Source organism: Oxyura jamaicensis, chromosome 4 (genome assembly GCF_011077185.1).
Source record: "Oxyura jamaicensis isolate SHBP4307 breed ruddy duck chromosome 4, BPBGC_Ojam_1.0, whole genome shotgun sequence".
Taxonomy (NCBI): domain Eukaryota; kingdom Metazoa; phylum Chordata; class Aves; order Anseriformes; family Anatidae; genus Oxyura; species Oxyura jamaicensis.
In genome coordinates this window covers 185879-205246 of record NC_048896.1, presented here as the reverse complement: position 1 = coordinate 205246, position 19368 = coordinate 185879, and the positions used below count along the sequence as shown (strand labels likewise).

At 44.0% G+C, this 19368-nt stretch overlaps 2 protein-coding genes across 5 annotated transcripts in view; one reads left to right on the top strand and one right to left on the bottom strand.

Annotated features, from left to right (window-relative positions):
* LOC118167198 (rho GTPase-activating protein 20-like) overlaps positions 1-9059 on the top strand; it is a 39052-nt gene extending 29993 nt beyond the window's left edge. For all 3 annotated transcript variants that reach the window (XM_035326448.1, XM_035326450.1, XM_035326451.1), the window contains 7 exons: positions 294-482; positions 942-1117; positions 1481-1642; positions 2846-2955; positions 3854-4043; positions 4653-4770; positions 5331-9059. In XM_035326448.1, the coding sequence (XP_035182339.1) occupies positions 294-482; positions 942-1117; positions 1481-1642; positions 2846-2955; positions 3854-4043; positions 4653-4770; positions 5331-7057 (2672 nt within the window). In that variant the 3' untranslated portion in view covers positions 7058-9059. The remainder of the gene's footprint in view (positions 1-293; positions 483-941; positions 1118-1480; positions 1643-2845; positions 2956-3853; positions 4044-4652; positions 4771-5330) is intronic.
* On the bottom strand, positions 1119-18006 carry LOC118167200 (adrenodoxin-like). 2 transcript variants are annotated; one of them, XM_035326454.1, is made up of 6 exons: positions 17763-18006; positions 13223-13347; positions 12517-12646; positions 12131-12286; positions 10605-10670; positions 10071-10568 (listed from the first exon to the last, which is right to left on the bottom strand). In XM_035326454.1, exons 1-4 carry the CDS (start codon positions 17939-17941, stop codon positions 12166-12168), a joined length of 555 nt encoding a protein of 184 aa, XP_035182345.1. In that variant the 5' UTR covers positions 17942-18006; the 3' UTR covers positions 10071-10568; positions 10605-10670; positions 12131-12165. The 2 variants fall into 2 exon arrangements, with proteins under 2 accessions (XP_035182344.1, XP_035182345.1); XM_035326453.1 differs by lacking the exons at positions 10071-10568; positions 10605-10670 and adding an exon at positions 1119-1129 and having other exon boundaries at positions 11979-12286; positions 17763-18005.
* Positions 18007-19368: the final 1362 nt, after the last annotated feature.

Sequence of the window (19368 nt, the reverse complement as noted above, 5' to 3'; positions counted from 1 at the left end):
AAGTCTATTCCTGAAGACTTTAACCATAATGTTCTGAAGAGCTGCTAATGAAGAGTGACTGGCCAGGTTTAACTTGATGAACTTATTTGTAAAGCAGTGATCATATATGCACAGAGGCACCCTAGCCTCTTTAGTCCTCAGGTGGAGATTTTGAGCAACATTGCTTAAAGGTCCGGCTGCAGTGAGAGCCATTGGATGTGGCTGCTTCCTCTCGCTCAGATTTAGATCTGTTCTCACATAAGTCTGCATCTTTACTTGCTCTTTTCACTTTTCCACACCTCTTTTTTCTACAGGGCACGAGCATCCTTTCAGCATCGCATTAAACTGTCTTCGAGATTCTGTTGACCAGCAACAAGGAACCAACAATAACACCCTGTTGGCTGATGGGTCAGAAGCCTCCTTCCTTGAGCAGCTTCCAAAAGAAAAACAGTGTCAGTTTGTCCTGAAACCCAGGCTCCACGTTCCATTGCAGCTGAAGAGAGGTAGGAGCTGCAGAAGTGCCGCACAACCAGACAGATTTTTGTTTTCAGTGTCAGTGCCAAATTCTTCCAAGCCTTGTACATGTGTCCCAGAGTCACTCTCATACCTTACTGAATGCATAGAGGATGGGATTGCAGAGGGGCTAAATTTGTTGGTGCATATATTCAGAATTAGCTTTCAGTTCCTGAGTAGCTTTCAACTGCAAGCCATTCAAACATTGCATAGATGGTAAGGTTCCCTAAAGAACAGTGAATGAGTAAGAGTTTTGATGATGGTTGAGAGATGGACAAGAGTTTTCACTGCAGTGGTTTCTACCTGACTATCCTCCTTAACAGTGTATTTATTATCGATGAGATGATAGAAAGTTCTTGCTTTGCTGGGAACTCTGACTCCTCTGCAGGTCAGTCACTGGCCAGTAGGAAGGACAATCACATGTATAATGAAGGTCTGTTTCCTTTTAGAGTCACTGCAGAAACACACCAAGAGGAAGAAGTCCTTGATTGACTGGGCCCTGCGCCGTAGCACCAGCACACCCACAGACAGCCCTCCTTCACAGTCACCTACCACCCCACGGAAGCTCTTTGGCCTGTCTCTATCCTCTGTCTGTCCTGATGGGATCCTTCCCAAGCCAATCATGGTAAAGAACAGCCTAGGCTGTTCATTCTGACATAAATGTGATGCGTTCGGTCAAGAATTTAAAGAAGACAACCAGCATTTGCCTGTGGTGTCAGTGGACTACATACATCTACATTGTCTAAATCTCATTCACTACAAGAGTCCACTGGACTCTTGCTTGCCACAGAATAGGAGCGCCCATGTGAACTGTACGTGCAACTAAGGTGACAGGCTCTTGTCCCTGTTTAAGTCACGGCAAACCTCTTCTACGTCTATCCTCTTCCCAGTGCTGACTAGGTCTTAGACTAATTATATGTGAGGGATAATATACACAAACAACAGGATAAAGTATTAGGTTCTTCTATATAACTGAGCTTTCTCTTAGGATATGCTGCTCCTGCTGTACCATGAAGGTCCCTCCACTAGGGGCATTTTCAGACGCTCTGCCAATGCCAAGACTTGCAAGGAACTGAAAGAGAAGCTGAACTCTGGAGATGATGTCCAGGTGGACGGAGAGTCAGTCTTTGTGGCTGCAGCTGTCATCACGGTATGTTGGGCCAAGTAACTCAGCTGTCTGAGCTAATCATGCCTTCCTTCTTGTTTAGTAAGAAAGCAACATGAGTCTTTACGGGGAGGGATGACTGAAAGCAGGGCAGGGCGGGGGGGGGGGGGTTGCACAAACCATTTCTAGCAAGGCACGTTCTCAGCTGACATCTTTGTCTTCTGTGTGCACAAAGGTATCTGTCTGACCCAGTGGTGGTTGCTTTAATGTGCAGGTATGTGCAGTAGCCTTCAGGCCAGTGTTTCATTTTGCACCTCCCTTGTACAAAACAGCCTTCACCAGCAGTTCTAGTAACATCTACCTCCAAAATAACCATGGCTTCTATGCAGGAATTATCTCAAAGTGCCAAATACCATGACAGTGCCTGAACTCAGCAATTCAGATACTAGACACAGCAGGCCATGAAGCCCTGTGGTGACTGCAGTGTAATTGGGTTTTGTCCTTTTTGGACACAAGGAAAAGCATGGAGAGAGATGTGGGAGGACTAGTGCCATTTGACTGCAGCCACTCTGTATGCGCTGCAGAGAGGCCATGCAAAGGAGATGGCTTGTACAATCTAGGCTCTGAGCCTTCACCCTCTAATCAGACAGCAAGCAAGAGGAAAACTGCTGCCAAGTCCAAGCAGAGGCATTGTAGTGGATGGGGGATGAAGCTTGGAATAAGACACAACGTTTGATAAGAAAAAGCCTATCTTGCCTAAAAGCCTAATTGTCAATTAAATGTGGTCAGAACAATTCAGACACTAAAGTACCAAAAACATTCCTACCTCTTGTTCTAGTTGACCTAATATAAAAAGCTGTTGACTGGGAGGATATTCAGGCATTTTACAATGCAAAATGTATGTTAAGTTGTTACAAAGTCCTCTCATAAAAAAAGCAATACATATTGATTAAAAATATTTCAGTCAGAACTATGCATAGCCAGTCCTTGGCCTACTGTAGCAGAGATCAACCCTGTTCTGAAGGAGGGGCAGGCATGAGCATGTTCTTCTGCCATAAACTATAAACACAGTTCTGCAGTGCTGCAAATGAAAAGCTTGTTGGAAGTGGGGAGGGAAGGAGAAATGTATTTGTGTCGCGTCTAATTTTATCTTCTTAATATAAATACACACTAACTATATGCATCATGAAACCAAAACAAGGAATTCAAAACTGACCAGACTGCTCTGCATATATATATTTAATTCAGGATTTTCTCCGAAATATACCTGACAGTGTTCTATCCTCAGACATGCACGGACTGTGGATGGAAGCTGTGGATACAGAAAATCGGGCACATAAAATTGAAGCTATCAAAAGGTTTGTAAAAGCCTTTGTAAAAGCTTCTTTTGGTGGGAAAAGGGGAAATGTAGGGCCCTAATCATAGACTTCATCTTCTGGGAGACTCCTGTTGCGCTCTAGGCCACAGTAGAGCTGTTGCCGGTTGCCAGTGTCACTGGTCAAAACCTTTCAGTGGTCTTTTGTTAACATTTCTGATGCAGAAAAAGAAAATTCTTTTCTGATGACCAATTCAAATTACCAGAACCAGCAAACTGAAAAACCACGGTAATTCAGTCACCAGAAGTACATCAAATATTAGTGGAATTAGATCTTTAACAATGGTAACTTCTTTTCTATGTGCACGAAATAAAGATAATTATATTGGCAATTAGAAGAAATAGCCCTACCAAGATGGTGACTGGAACCTTGAAAACAGCTCTACTGCCTTGAAACTGCTGCCCCAAGCAAGAAAAGTGTGTTAGGAGCAAGTGGGATATATTGAATCTCTTCTTGTTAGTGGCTTTTGAACCTTGCTGTTTGACCTGGATCTCCTTCTTGCATTGTCTCTATAGCATAGGACACAGGCAATGGCATTGTCTCATGCGCTGCTGGCATGGAGCTGTATGCAACTCCTTTGGGTGGTCTTTATTTTGTTAAGACACTGTGGACTTCTACCCACAAGTTCTGGGTGTAAGTCCCTTGATCTCCCCCCCAGGCTTTGTGAACAGAACAGTTGGACAATATGAATGTAAAACTGTGGCTCTCACATACATTGAAGAGGGAAGTGTCTTATTTTATTATCAGATGAGAATGTCTCAGACTGGTTGCAAAAGAGCAGAAGGGGACAAAAGCTTTGGGAAGCAACCTCCAATACTTGAAGACCAGATTTTTACAGTCTGTTACATTTGCTGTTTTTCTGTTATCACTCCCTTAACAGCCTAGTCAGTCAGCTCCCTGACGCCAACCTCATCTTACTCAGACACCTCTTTGGAGTTCTTCATCACATTGAGCAGAATTCTCGTGTGAATCAGATGAATGCCTTTAACCTGGCTCTTTGTATAGCACCCAATATGCTGTGGCTACCTAGTCCCACTGGGCCTGAGGAGGAGAGCAGGTCTACAAAGAAGGTAATTTTTCATAGGTGTGGCCTCATGATTGTCTTTCCATTTTACCACTTTTTATGGGCACTGTATTTTGTAGATTAAATGGAGGCATAGTTGTCAGTGATATTGTAAGCTGAGTGGCATCTGAGCTTCATCCTTTCCCCTGTGCAGTCATGCCCAAGCTAGTGGGTCAATTTAGCTACTCAGGTTATGTAGGGTGAAAAGGGAAATCATGGTTGCTTTACCAGATAAAGTCCTTTCTGGACAAGCATGTTCAAGAAAGATGGGGAAGCTGAAGTTAGTGCCAGTTCAGCTGGGTCTAAAGCTATCCTGCAGAGACAAAGTGAGCAATAAACATTATGGAGTATCAGAGGGGACGAATGCTTGCTTGTAGCTTGTTACCAATAGTGAGGAAAAAAACATAATGTTCTGTATCTGGCTCACTCACGGCACATAGTTCATATTCCTGCCCCAGGTGTAGTTAATAAATAAGTATTGCTGCATCCTTAACAGCTTTTCGAGCAAAAGATTCTATAGGAAATTGCATCTTTGTCAAAGAAAAAAGAACTTTTGGGGACTTATTTGATTTGCTATATATTCACGAAACTTACTGCAAATTCATGTCTTTGCCAGGTAGCCATGTTAGTGCAGTTTCTGATTGAAAACTCAGCAGAGATTTTTGGAGGTGACATTGCTTCCTTGTTTCAAAGATCAGACAAAAAGAAGTCCAAAAACTCTGAGGAATCTCTGGGTAAGTTGGTGGTACTGTATCTTCAAGAAAAGGTTAAAATCTTTTAATAAGTAAACTTTTCATGCAGAAGAGTTTGTTTCTCCTTCACTGCCAAAGAAAAGCACTGAAAAACAACAGGTTTGGATTTTCTCTTTCCCTGTAAGACATAGGCAAAAAGCAAGGGGAAAACAGAGGGCTGAGGTGTGACACCTCAAACGTGTCCCTGAACATGATTTGTGGCTGCTGTTCAACCTATTCCAGCCTTTCCAGATTAAAGCACTATCACAGGAATTTAGTTTAGCCTTAGCAATGCCACGTTCCAGCAATCTTCCAAATTAGTTCTATAGAGCTAAACCAAAAGGTTGAATGGAAAGAGATCCAGTTGTTAACTATCCTGGGTTGTCAACCCAGAATTTTTGGTATTGTTCCCAGTACTGTTCTATTCCCTGGGAAAATAATAGATCATCTTTGCTTTCCTGTCGGCAAAATGCAGATGACAATATTTCCCCTGCCTTGATTGTAAGGTGCTGTATGGAGTTGGGAGACATAGGCAGCAGATTAATTTGTGTTCTCTGCCCTAGGCATAGGCTTGGCTCAGAATGATGATTCCTCTGATGAGCTGGAATTTTCTGCTTGTGACCCAGAAAGACCAAAGCATTGCCTGGTACCTGAAACAGATGCCATTTTTGAACAATCTAGCAGCTTGTTACTCGATGAGGAGCAAGAAGACTGGGACTTGTTCAGTGAGATCACAGCCTGCTACCAAAGCAAAGCCCAGAATAACACCAGTGCAGATAGCTATGACCTCCTAGAAGAGGAGGGCTCCTTCTGCTCCATTGGCTCAATACGCTCGCTCAGCCCAGCCAGGGACCGGTGCTCGTCAGAGCCCAGTGTCTGCCTTAGCTCCCAGCTTCCTGCTCAGAGCCATGAGCCCGTGGCTCGCCAGTCTAGCTGTGATGCGACCATCATGCACAGCCATACAGACTACATCCACAGGCTCAAGCAACTACAGGTGGAGAGCCAGAAGTTGATTGACGAAGGCCTAAGCCCTGGGGGTAATAAGGCCAGGCAGAATTCGTGGCAGTCACCTCAGACCAGCTCTAGGGTGAAGAAATCCAGCCTGTCCAACAGGTCCAGCTTCTCTAGTCTGTCCTCCACCACCACATCCCCATCTGCCTCTTCACTTAGCTCCTTAGACAGTGCTTTCTCCTACTGCTCAGAGTCATCAGCTGTTAGTCCTACAGATGTCTCCTCCCTGCCATTCATGTTTGGCACATCTGCCAGACTTCATGCTGTGTCTCCCAATATTGCCAAGAGGTCCCCAAAAGAGTGGCACAAGTCTTTCACCTCTCCTATGCCTTTACATCTGTGTGACCTGGACAGTTTCCGTGAGTGTGAACCCAAGGCTGTAGACAGCAGCCATTTTGGGGGGGAGAGGAAAAGTTTTGCATCTGTCAGCAGAGCTGCAGTGGGAAGCCCACTAACCAACACTGACTGGGAAAAAGAGGAGAGACAGCTGAGTTGTGCAGGGGCCTCTGGTCCAGGGCTCAGAAGCCAGGATTGTGCCAGGGAGCTAGAACAAAATCCCAAGCCCTCAACTGGCAGCCCAAGCAGTGAGAAATTCCCACTGATCAGCCAACAGCAGCACAGGGAGAAGGCAGTGAAGCACATTGAAATCAAAAGCGTTGATGACTGCCCTCCAAGTCAGGAAAGCCTGAAGCGCACCAAGATAACTTTTTACATGGCCCCAAATAAAGAAAGCTGTCGGGGGTCTCCAGTGGAAAAGGAAGAGGAGTATTCCAAGGCAAACACCAGCAGCAGCGACTCACCCAGTAGCATCAGTGAGCAAAGACTGTCTAAGAGCTTGCAGACTGTGACAGTCCATATCCCCCAGACAGTTTTCTATGGGCAGAATACCCCCCTTGTCCTGCAGTCCACCTCCAGGCGACACCACTATGAACCAACAATCCTGTCCTTACAGGCAGAGCACAAAGAGAGTCCCCAAAGTGCCTCCACTCCCACTGAGCTGGAGAGCAAGCCAGTGGAAGTGGTGCAGGCACCAGCCCAGAGTAAGGGCTTCAACACATTCAGCCACACCATCCGTATTATCCTCCCTGCCTCCATTCGAAACACTGTCAGGGAATATTTCAAACACGATGAAACCAAGACCTGTCCTATGGCTGAAGCAGAAGCAGTGGAAAGTGAACTTCTTCGGAGCAGGATGGAGTGGCTCAGGAGCCAGCCACTGGCAGAGGTGACCACAGAGAAGTGTGATGCAGTTGCATTTGCAGAAGAGACGTTTGTCTAGAGAGATGGCTGTGGGAGAACTGAATATTTTTTGTGTATATGCAGCAGAAAATATTCTGTAAGATATGATCAAGGTGTGAAGAATCTAGTGGGCTGCATTGGCAGTAAGTGTAAAGTTACTCTAATGTGTATGTAATATAATGTTGGGGTTTACAATTCATTTTGATTGGGCTGGGAGGGAGGGCATCTTGTTTTTCCTTTACCTTCTTTTTATACTTCAGAGACTTCACTGACTAGGTGTCAATTGGTCTGAGTGCCACCAGACTCCATCCCTGAATTAGCTGACATGTACAGAATCTGATCCATTTCTTTTTAAAGCAGGAAAGGGAAACTCCGCTTTGTTTTCTCCAGTCACCAATGTGTGTGGTTGACTGGAGAACCAGGACAGCAAATACTCCATCAGAATTAGGTTAAAGAATTTAAGCTTGCACAAAATTCTCTGCTATTTGCTATTCATTGTTACATGAACAGCTAGTGCTGTTCATTTGTCCAGAAGAAGACCCTGTACCCCCATCCCACACATCACTGCTTCTTCTCTCTGCTCATCTTCCTTTTGTCCCCCAGTGGTAACAATTTGTGTTCATTACTGCTTGAGGCAGAGACACCAAATGGAGCCTAAAGCCCAGCTTTCACTGACAAGGCATATGTAATGTTTAACTCCAAGATGTTTTTGTTTTTGGTTCCAACTTTATATTGATTCTCTCTTGTCATACCTCCTCCAAAGCTAGCATTTGACAGAGCCACAGTTACTATAAAGGGCACTAGTTCTGACACTTCAGAAGGGCTATAAGTATTTGTCTTCTATGGTATTCTCTGGGAGCAGATGGTCCTTTCAGTCTCAGTAAAAGGTGAATTTTTCTGTGAATGATGGTGACATTTCAGCCAGCCCTTTCCAGAGGCAGTGTGAATGGGAATCCTTATCCCTAGACATTCTGAAAAGGACTCAATCAGTATTTGGCTTTAGCATGAAGTTAAGGAGTTGTGGAAGTAGTCAGCAATGTTGTTAAGTGGATGCTGCAAAATCCCATCTAGCCAGAAAGCTGAGAGACACTTTATAGGCTGACTGTCCAGGCTTTGACAGCACTGATGCTGTGTCAGAGTAGTAATAAGACTCCACGCATCAAAGTGCATAGCCCAGTGCACTCCAGCAGGATTAAATACGGAAAAGTGACAGGAAGAGATGTGTTAAGAAGCCTGTTTTACTAAAGAAATGCAGCCAGTAAACTCCTGGAGCATTCCCATGATTCCACTCAAGACAAGGCTCAGAATGGCTTTTGCCATGATGGGACTTTGAGGATTGTGATGCTGCCAACTGCACTCTAAAAAGAAGCTAAGAGCACCACATTAGCTTGACTGGCATTAAGAAAATGATGGGAAAAGTCTCAAAGGTTAAAAAGTTCAGGATGTTTCATTTGAACGTTATGTGAGAGTTTTCTACAGTGGTTTCTCTCAAAGACAGCCCTTTTACTCAGTTACTAGTGAATGGTTGAAGGACAAGAGAAATACATGAATCTTAGTGATCAAATGGCTATCCTTGTGGATAAGTGTCCCATGCAGGTTGCCAAGTGTATGCCATAGCCATGCCTGGGATTGCTTGGCATCAGCTGCGGTTCAGCACTTGCACAGAAGGGACATCACCTTTGTAAAATGATCCAGTATCTTCCAGGTGCCAGTGACAGTCAGTGCCTGTGAGCTGGCCCAGCACTCGAAGTTCATACCACATTCTTGTAGGGACGGAGGGAGCCCCAAGTCCACTTTACAAGGTGTATAGAAAACAATTTGTCATGTTCAGTGTGTTTAACTCTCAGATGTGGTATTCTCTGTCCCAGCTCACCTTGGTGGCCCTTGTATGATGAACAGTATATATAATTGTAGTACAAATCACCTGCCATCATTTTTCCGCACACACAAACACTACAGAGGCTTTTTTTTTTTTTTTTTTTCCAGAGCTATGGTTGTAACTACTTCAATAAAAAGAGACACAATTTGCTTGTGATGTGGCATTTGCCTTTTGTTCTCTCTTTGCTCCTACTGTCCCTCTCTTCTGTGCTTGGGTGGTCGCACTTGCAACCATACCATGAACCGAACCATGCCATGGTACACACACATGCACCCCACTCAAGCTGTGAGACTGGGTCTTGCTCACAAGGAACCCTCTCCCAGCTCCCTTGCTTCTCTAGCCCTCATTATTTGAGCTCCCCTTCAGGGGAATACACCTACCAACACAACATCAAGGAGAAGGCAGTAGATAACATTACTGCTGTTTTAACAAAGTAGCCCACAGAAGGCTCTGGTTAAAGTACGTGTTGGTCTTCTTCAGGGAGGTTTAAACGTATGTGAATACTTCCAGGTCAGGGAGGGCACACTGAGCCTGACACTGACCACAGTGTCTGCAGCACTCTGCCCTGATAGGCCAAGTAAGTCCAGCTCATTTGCCTTGAGGAGACAATGAGTCATGCACTTCAGCCTCTCTTCATTTCTGTTTGGCATGTATAATTTGTTCCCTTATCCCTCAGGCTGACTGAAACTGATGGAAGTGCCCAGGGGCAACTACAGTTGTTTATTTTAACTGTCTTAATTCCATTTATCATACCACAATAGAGTGAGGAAAGCCAGGTCTCCAGAGACAAATTCAGAAGGGATTCTACCCTCATCCTTTGCAGATAGCCCCTTTGTGCAGCATAGTCCCTGCTACCCTGTGGCAACTTTGAGGGTTAGACTTGCAGAAGGGAAGCATACGCTATTTGTGCTACCTGCATTTCAAAGCAGCCTGCCCTAGAAACCTTTTCTTTGAAGGGCAACTGTTTTAAGTCAACAGCTAGTGCCTCACTTGCCAGCCCAACAGCGCATGGCTTCAATGCCTCTGTGCAGGAAAGTGAGGTCTTTCAGCCGCAAACTGTGGTCCAGCTTCAGGCTGCAAACAGGAGGTGACTGGTGAGAGGGACTGCAAAGCCACAAATCATCTCTGCTTTGCAAAGGGATAGTGGCAGAATCATAGAGACATGAAGTGGTACTGAAACTGGTGGTTTCACTGCTTTTATTTAACCTCTTTTACAACCTATGGTAAGTCACAAGCAAGTGTGCAGCACCAGAAAAATCCCCCCATTGTATACCCTTGTCTTAGTCTCTCAGCATAAAATTTTGTACATATTTTTGCACAATGAATGGACCAGAGAGGAAACCAAAGTTTGTACCTGGGGATATACAGAATGTCATTCTTCACCTGCGAGCCCCACACTGACACTAGACTACACTTCAGAGGGCCAGAACTCATGTCAACATTACTCCTGCCCTAGGGAAAGGTATGGAGGTAGCAGCTGAAATCAAACATGGATAACTGCTCTGAGCCTTACAAGACAGAGCTAGTCACGATTCAGTGTAAGAGATTGAGGAAGGAAGAATAGAAATAAGACGAAGTCAAGGAAATTCAGGTTCTAGTCGCATCCTCTTCCCTTCTGCTTGCAGTTTCACGAGCTGCTGATGTAGGGCGAGCTCCACCTGGTGTCTGGTTGAAGCCCTAAACCGTCGTCATCCCTCGGCCCTTGTCGTTCAGATGCAATCTGACACTGTGAGACACGTTGCAGTGTTCGCATTTGATGCTAGAGACTAAAAAGCTGTGGGAGGGGAGAAGATTTTGTTCTCGTTTTGCTGAACTTTTCCATGTGGATCCTGCCTTGCAAACCAATAGCTCTAACCCAGAACGTAATGAGGGAAAGCTCCAGCAGAAGGCAGAGTTACAAGGCTATCCCAAACAAAATCATTTAATATACTTGCAGTGATCCTGGCTTTTAAAAGATGTTTTCTACTCTGCACCAGGATGCTTAAACTTGCTTATTTCAAATCTAAAGGCTTAGTATGCCTGAACATGTCTACCCTCCCAAGTACAGCATTTGGTCCAATGCAAGATATTACCCCTCTGTACAAAATTTGTTTTACAAATTTTGGAGGAGCTGTATGCTCCTCTGATTGTTTGAGATTTCAGTGTGCAGTGGGCTGTTTACACCGGTTTCAAAGCCAGACAAAAAGGGATGTGACAGGCTGAGCAGTTCCTGACCTCCCATATAGGGTATCCCCTACAGGCCTTCATGATAAAAAAAAATCTACAATTTATGCCCAAGACAACTGTGAACACTCTAATATTAGCTAAAAATACTTTAAATTTATAAGCCTTTTATGCAGTTTATACCTTGCCTAAGAACAGTAGAATCCTTATTTAAATTGGCTGCTAAGCATAGCCTGGGTTATAATTAAATCTGTAGCAAAATGTTTTTGCGCAGAACTCTGGAAAACTCAGCTGCATGTCACAAATTCTCTACAACATTCATACTTGACATATTTGCTTAAACATAAAAGGGGGGAAAAAAGTCACAAACTGAGACAACAGGATATTACACCTAGATTCCCTTCAAACTGACTGGACTGTAACCAGGATGATGTTACCAGGAAAGTGCAGGTCTAAATGCCTGATTATTAGAACTTTGACATACATAGTAATATAGTAATGAGAAAATTTATTATTTGAAAAAATTATCAGATCATGGCACATAATTCAATTACATGTAACATCTCAGATTTATAGAAAGTGGTTCATTCTTACAGGAAACTTGAGCATTCAAATGGTTATCAGTATGTCCTTGTGAACCAGACTCAGTTTGTCTATGTCATCAAGCCAATCAGCACACTGTCTTGCACTGGGAACAGCTATTTCTTCTCAAGCTTCCTAAACTGGGAAAAATCTGCTCCAGTCAAATAGCCAGGCCTTACAAAATTCCCAGCAGTTATTTAGAGAACAGCAGAATTCCCTATATTTAAAAGGGGAGAGTGATTCACACACAGCACAGATGTTTACTGTCATCCACCCAAGGAAATGTAAAGCCATATGTTTTCATCCAGTTGCTTCAGCAGAGCACTTAAGCAAACACTTAATTTAAAACACATACTGAAGATCCTAGCATCAACCTTTATTTAAAGAAGAGATTTGCTGAACTGTTGTACATACTAAATCAGGCTTCCATTGTCTACTGCAAGCCAGCCCCAAAGAGCACCAGTGTTAACCAAAAGCAAAATGCCACACCTAAAGGAAGTGGGTTGGGCAGGAGTCATTTCCAGTTACTGTTTGCTTTGCTTTCCGACCTCCAGCTGCCTCCTGATGTCTGACACCTCCATGGGGACCTGCACTGTCAGATCATCCATCGACTTCTTAACGCGCACCTGGCAACCGAGGCGAGATCTGAGAAGGAAAAGGTTAAGTGAGGTTCATCACAGTAAGGGAAGAAATTCCCAACCCACATTGGTCCATGCTAGCTTTTCATAAAAAGTTCCTGTTAAAGATAAAAGACCCAAGAGAAAGCAGCTCTACAGGCATAATTGCAACACAGGATAAATCCTGTCTCCTTGGAAACAGGTGCTGAGATTGTCTGAGAGGTTTGAGTATCTACTGCAATCAGCAGGGATGCTTACGTCTCAGTGAGTCCATATGCCAAGTCCAGCATGTCCATCTCTTCATCTGAGATGGCATCCAGCTTTTGAAAGGCATCCTTCTCAAAGATGAGGTGACAGGTGGAGCAGGCTAATGTCCCTTCACATGCACCTGGTGCAGAAGTGGGGGGAACAACAGCAAATCAGAAAAAAAAAAAAAAAAAAAAAAAAAAAAAAAAAAAAAGATGGTAAAGGGAGATCATCTTTGGAAAGACTGGGAGAAAGTGTCCTTTTACAGATCTAGAGCATGTCAAAGTAGATGCCGGAAGATAAATTAGATGGATGCAGACTTCAGCCTGCCTCTGCTCTGGGAGGATCACATCAGTTTTCAAATTAATATTTCAATTCCAACCAACCACAGTACCACTGAAATCCCAGCAGCCACAGGGTTGAAGTCACACTGCCACGTCAGTGCAGTAAGCCAGCCCAAGCAAGCAGCTGTTGGGGAACAGAAGCTTGCCAGTGGGTGGATACAAATTAGGGCTCCAAGTTTAAGCAATTTGAGTAAGCTGACTGAAGAGCAAAAGTGCTGAAGACCAAATTAGCAAAGGAAGCATATGCATCCTCCCTGTGCTCCATGTTCTCACCAGAGCACAGTAGCATGTGTACAGTTGTACTATTCCCAGGTATTCACTGGTCACAGCCCAGACACAACTCTTAAGAGTACATACCCTTCTGCAACACCTACCAAATCCATCAATGGCCAAGTTTTGATTGACTACCACTTCTAGCAAACTCTCCCCTTCTTTGGCTGTGGTTGTAAGTCGCTCTCCATCCCGATTTATAAAATGCACTGTCACCTGGTCTGCAGAGCTGTAATAAAAATTTGCAAAAAGAAGAAAACATATCAGAGGAACCTACTTTCTTCTGCACATCCACTGCCAAGGTCCTTTGTCTGAACACTAGAGCCATGGCGTTCAGAGGGAAATGTGTATACAAATACTGTTTCCAGAAGAATTATGCTATATGTGCTAAAAAAACATTAAGGTTGTTGGTTCTCAGTGGAAATGGACAAACTAGAACAGTTCAAATATGAGCTGACCAGAATATTTTCCATTTTACCAAACTTCCCTCAAAATACATGTTGGCTGTGAGTCAACAAGTGCAGATGTTCTGCACTGCCTCTGCTTGGTCTGGCTGGCAGAGGAAGCATTTGTAGACAAGGAAAGCATTTGCAGCTCCTGGAGCCTGGGATGTAATCCTGGTTGGAGTTATAACAAAGTCTTTAGGATCAGGTACTAATAATGAAATAAGGGACACTGGCATTCACATGGTGTTTCCCAAGGGAATTACTTGCTGACTGTTCCTTTATGTTCTTTGTTCTTTCATGAAGTACCCACTCCTCCCCTAAACTCAGTCTCAGGGAGACTTGTTGTGATGAGACATGCTCAGCCGCAGTTTATAGAGCAACCACGTTGAATAACCTTCTCTGAGCTAACACGATCCTTGTTTGTGAGAAACCACTAGTTGTATTGACAGCCTGCAGAATCTAATCCAGTAGCACGTTAAGGACAAGGCCATCAGCACCGCTCACTGCTGACTTGCAGAAACTGTGTCTACAAAAAAGAAGGAAACATCATCCACTTCACCTCCTCCAAACCAGGCCCTACCAGTGTGGAGGCTGCCACCCTGAAGAGCAGTCTCAGGAATTTCTCAACAAGACTGTGTATTCTGAGACTATCTGTTGTATTTGTCCTGGAAAGCAACAAGCAACAAAACAGCAATCTTTCTTAGTGCCTGTACCCAAACAGTCATATAGGAGCAGGAGGTCCCAGTTATCCCAAACCCTACCTCCTGTGCTGACATTGGGCAGCACCCCATCAGCAGTGGGTGTTTTGTTCAGTATCTTTCAATGTGGTACTGCTCAAGTGCCTGTCATCTCAAAGTCCAGGACGCTCTCCAGTGGCAGAAGCTGGGCCATATTCTTCTATGAGGCCAGAGATGCAGACCTGTCTCCCAGATCTCTGGAGAGAGCCATAGCTCTCCCCCACAGCTCTGGTATGCTTCTGAGGGCTGGAAGTGTCAGTGCTGCCCCATGGCCTTTCTGCTCTCATTTTTGACATCAGAAGAAAGAACTATAGCCTTGAAGGTTGAGGATGAATGAGGCAACATCCACATTTTTCCAATAAAGGTGTTGCTTGGAACGCTCAGTAAAGCTTGGTAAAATTACTTTCCTGGAAGCCCTGGGGCTACTGAAACATGTAGCAAGTGTGGCTCAGAGCTCTGAGAATTTCTAATATTATGGCCCAATTTCTACAATGTATTCGTACACAACGAAACAAGTTGTCACTGCCAAAAAAGACACGTTACAGCAAGTCCTCTGGCCAAGGAAGCATGACAGCACCTGCACTCCTTGTGCTGAGCATCCTCATGAAAGTCACAGACATTAGGAGGAAGAATTGGTTAAATGGGATCTGTGTCTGAGACAGCAACAACAGCAGCAACTGGAAGGACTTAACCTGTCTGCTCATCCCTCTCTGCCGTGATGCAGATGAAAATGAAACATGCAGAGATCTCTGCTCGTGTAAATTGAGAGCAAAGGAAATTGCTCAAACTTGATTCTTATATATTTCTGTACTTAAAGTAAATCAGCACAGTTGGAGTACAGGGGATGTATCCAGCTGAACAGGACACAGGAAAGAAATCCTGTAAAAATTTAATGGAGAAACAAGAATAAATATTTTCTTTCAAGTCTGCAGGTCAGTTCATCCCCCTTCCCATAAATCAGTCACCATCTAGATCTAATCCCCTTTACCTGCCAACAAGTCATTGCAGGATATCTCTGAGTGACTCAGGATGCCGTTGCTTAAACTGTTGACATACAGATTATATCAGCAAGCCTACAGGAGTAGAAAATTTCAAATAATTCTCCCTTTGGAAAGGTGGTCCCTCTATTTCATCAAAATTTAGAAGTGGAGAAAAGAGATTAATATTCTTGCCTTCTCTGATCTTTTTTCAGCTGTGACTTGATTCAGTTAAAAGGAACGGAACACAGGGGCCACTGTACCTTCATGTGAGGAGATCAGCTTCCTGTTTTTCAGAAAGCTTAGTCAGAAAACAATGCCTGGGCCATTGGTCTGTGACAGGGTCCCCTGGTTATGAAAACAGCTGTGAAGTTAGCACTAAGGCCATGCTGCAGAGGGAAGTTTCCCATGCACAGAAAAGATCATGTTGCAGTCACACGACCAAGCAGGACCCCCCTATTTCACACAGCAAACAGCCAAAGAACATCTCAAGACATTTCAGTCTCCTTCATAACAAGAACCACAAACATTTCTCTGTAAATAACCAATTCAAAGACTAGTTCTCAATTGTCAAAATAAAGCTAAAACACCCTTCCTCTATTTTGATGAACTGGACCCATTTATTTTTATTTATCTATTTACTTTAAACGGCAAACATCCAGTTTTCCCTTCTATGTTCATTTTACAGCTATGGGTGAAATAATTTGTTACACAATAGGTATGGTAAAGTCACAGGACTTCACTTAATGCTGCAACTTGACACATTCATCACAAGGATTAATGAAGGCAGCTGCCTGCAAGCACAGACTTCTGGATTCAACAGTCCCCAAAACTGCACAGAGACTTATGGATAGAAAAACCCATTCATATTATCTTGGAGGCAACCTGAATCTTGAGCCAACATCCATGCCAGAAGGATCCCTGCACTGGGGCTCCCACAAATGCTAGGGGAATTCATTCCCTGCAGTTGCAACAGTTTTAGCTGTTGCCACCAGTTAAATGAGCCATGAGAGCGCAGAGTTGCAGCCTGGGAAAGCACACAGAGTATTCGCTTAGATACAAGGAAGTACAGATGTTATTGTCATTGACCCCCTGCATGACTTTGGACAAGCCTGGGTGTAACAATTCACCATTTTATAGAACAATGTAGGGATGATGACAAACACTCCTAGACCATTACATAGAAAGGACCTGTAAGCATCTTCTCTTTATTTTCTGGCTGTAGGGGAAACTTAAGTTGCTTGTGTTCTTAATATAGATGCCTCTGTTGGGGGCATAAAACCAACCTGATTAGTCCCTGTTTTTACTGTTAAATTATCTCCTGTAGATCCACTCGTACTGGCCTAGTCATCTCCATAGTCCCCTGAACTAGTCCCAGTCTCAAGTCTCCTGTGGTGGACTCCTGCTTTGGGCACCCAAGGTTTCAGGAAAGACAGGAAGGAAAATAGATATCTTTTGTTTTCTATATAGCATTTGATTTTGTTTGAAGTTGGTTTCAAAAATACCAATAAAGAAATCATGAAGAAAAAAAAAATCCTTTCACATTTTGTTAATAATTTTGAACCAAGATTCTGAAAACAACTCAAAATTCATGAAACTGACTTTTGTTTTGTTTAGGCTGAACTATTTTACAATGGCATTACTGTCACACACGTTCAGGGCTTTGGAAAGATGTCATCTAGACATAAGCTCAGCCCTGCAAATTCAGCACATGCCAACCAATTACTCCCCTTTAAAAATCTTAAACTTTCTGTGACAAAGGGAGCTAGTGAAGGGGTTTAAAGATGGTGTTTCTTCTCCTTGACAGTGTTTTCCCCTAAAATATACTCTCCATATAGGCCATATACTGCCAGCAATAACTTCATATGCAGCAAAGAAATTAGAAAGAAAATCCATTGATAATGAGACTTCATAAATCCCATTAAGTAGGATTATCAACATAATTTTTCAGGAGGAACGTGCCAGGAAGGCATGAGAGCTTACAGTGAGGCTTCCAATGACCTATAGAGGGTGTTTTGCTCCCTGGGACTGCAGAAAATGTTAGCTGCCCACTCCACAATTCCAGAAGCAGGTACGTGAAACCTGAGAGAATCTGCAGTTCCCAGAGTCACCCAGCAGTCATCCCAATTTCTGCCCAGCTGACTGACCTGCCATGCCCACCATCCCCATTCCTCAAAGGCTCATGACTGGACCCCAGCAGTTCATGGACTCATATGTCACATTGTCATCTCCATGCCACTCACTAGCTGTAGCCTCTGTGGCTCCAGAAGCAGGGGAGCTGCACCTCTCACATCAGCTCCCTGTATCATCTCCATCGCATCAGCATCTGCTTAGCCCACACTTCCTCATTCATCACCCCTTTACAGGTCATGTTATATACCAGCCTCTCCTCTCCCTTCTGTGGGGTGAGGTAGAGGTCAGTGCATTTCCCTCTTGAAAAGGCCCTTCCCAACACAGTGATGTATGGTTCATCCTTTTACTCACCTTGACTCCCCAGGGGCACCCTGGAGCTTGCACGTTGAGCTGAAACCCCTTCTTGACACCTGCTTTGCTGGCACACGGTTCTGTTCTGTCACCCCACAGAGAAAAACAAAGCGAGTTTTGCTCGCATTCAGTCCACTGAGCAAGGGTCGCATGAACCCCAAGATGTGTTGAGCTATCATGCTACTTAGGTCTTGCTTCGTGTCTCCTGGGCTGTCTTTTGTTGCAAGGCCAGCTAGATTAAGAGTTATAAATGTCTGAGAAGGGGAAGAAAAAAATCAACACACGAGGACAGCCTCCCTGGGGGTGGAGGAAGGGAGGGAGGAAAATGAGGGATGGGTAGTGGGATTATGCTTTGATCTTGCTGCAGTCCAGCCCACTTGTGGTTGCATTGGGGCACAGGTATTAAGAAAAGTATGGTAATAAGTATTGTTACCACATACCCACCCATAAGCCAGACTCATTGTGTTTTGCCTGACAGATTTCCATTTTAGGAACTAAACCTAAATACAAGTTTGGAGAGCAATATTCAATGCAATATCTAATGACAGAAGGGGTTACAAGCTGAGGATTGATAGAGCAGACTAACAGGAACACTGAATGCCTGGGTGATGCCACCTTGTGAAGGCAGGTTGGGGTACCAGTTCTTACAGCAACAGAGTGAGAGTTAGGCTTATGGAGTCCACCCCTGACATAGATACAACATGGCCACATCATTGCCTTCCCCAGTATTGCAGGCTCAGTAAATACATCCCAGTAATACTGCCTTGCCTCCCCCAGTACTGCAGGAGATGTAAAATGTGAATATTCACCTACTTCGCAGGACAGTCAGGAGAAGCAGCCACTGTTTGTTCATTCATTAAATCCTGTTGAAAAGTGCCATAAAGACACAGACAAGTATCACTCATTTCAAGCTAAATGATATTTTATGCAAGTGAGACTTCCTTAGAAGAAAATGCTTTAAGTTATTTTCAGAAACACTGACACCAGTCTACATCTTCTGCCCCAGGATAATTGAAATTGCCCCTGGGTACAAAAATGCTACAGTAGAGACAGGTTCATTTCTTGTTTCTTTTTTTTTTTTTTTTTTTTGGTGGAGTTTGGGAACAACTCTCATCTCAGGAGCCTTAATTGCCACTAATACCAAATTAACAGCTCATATTTTGGTAGAATGCTTACACACACGCCCTGCCCAGTCTTGTCTTTACTTTTCAAGCACCATGAAGAGATGCAGCAGGCAGCTCAGCTATCCAAACAAACCACAAAGCATCTTATCTCTCTAGCAAACCTTGAAATGAGAGATACACTAGATATATGTGCAGCAGTTCTCACAGCAAGGACATTCGTGTGTTTGGCTGGCACCGACTTCTGTCCTTGCCAGGAACTCTGAACACAGCAAGTGAGAGGTCAATGCCACCAGAAGAGAGCACAGAGAGGGAAGAAGTTAGGTCAGAGATCAACACATCCAGTCCTGTAGGGAAGTGAGAAGCAGCGAAGAGGACAACTGTCCTCTGGTGAAAACAGGAACAACTAGGGCAGGACAGAACCATGCCCTGCACTAGACTGATACGTTATTTTAAGGTCTTCGAAACAGGGCAAAGAAAAAACA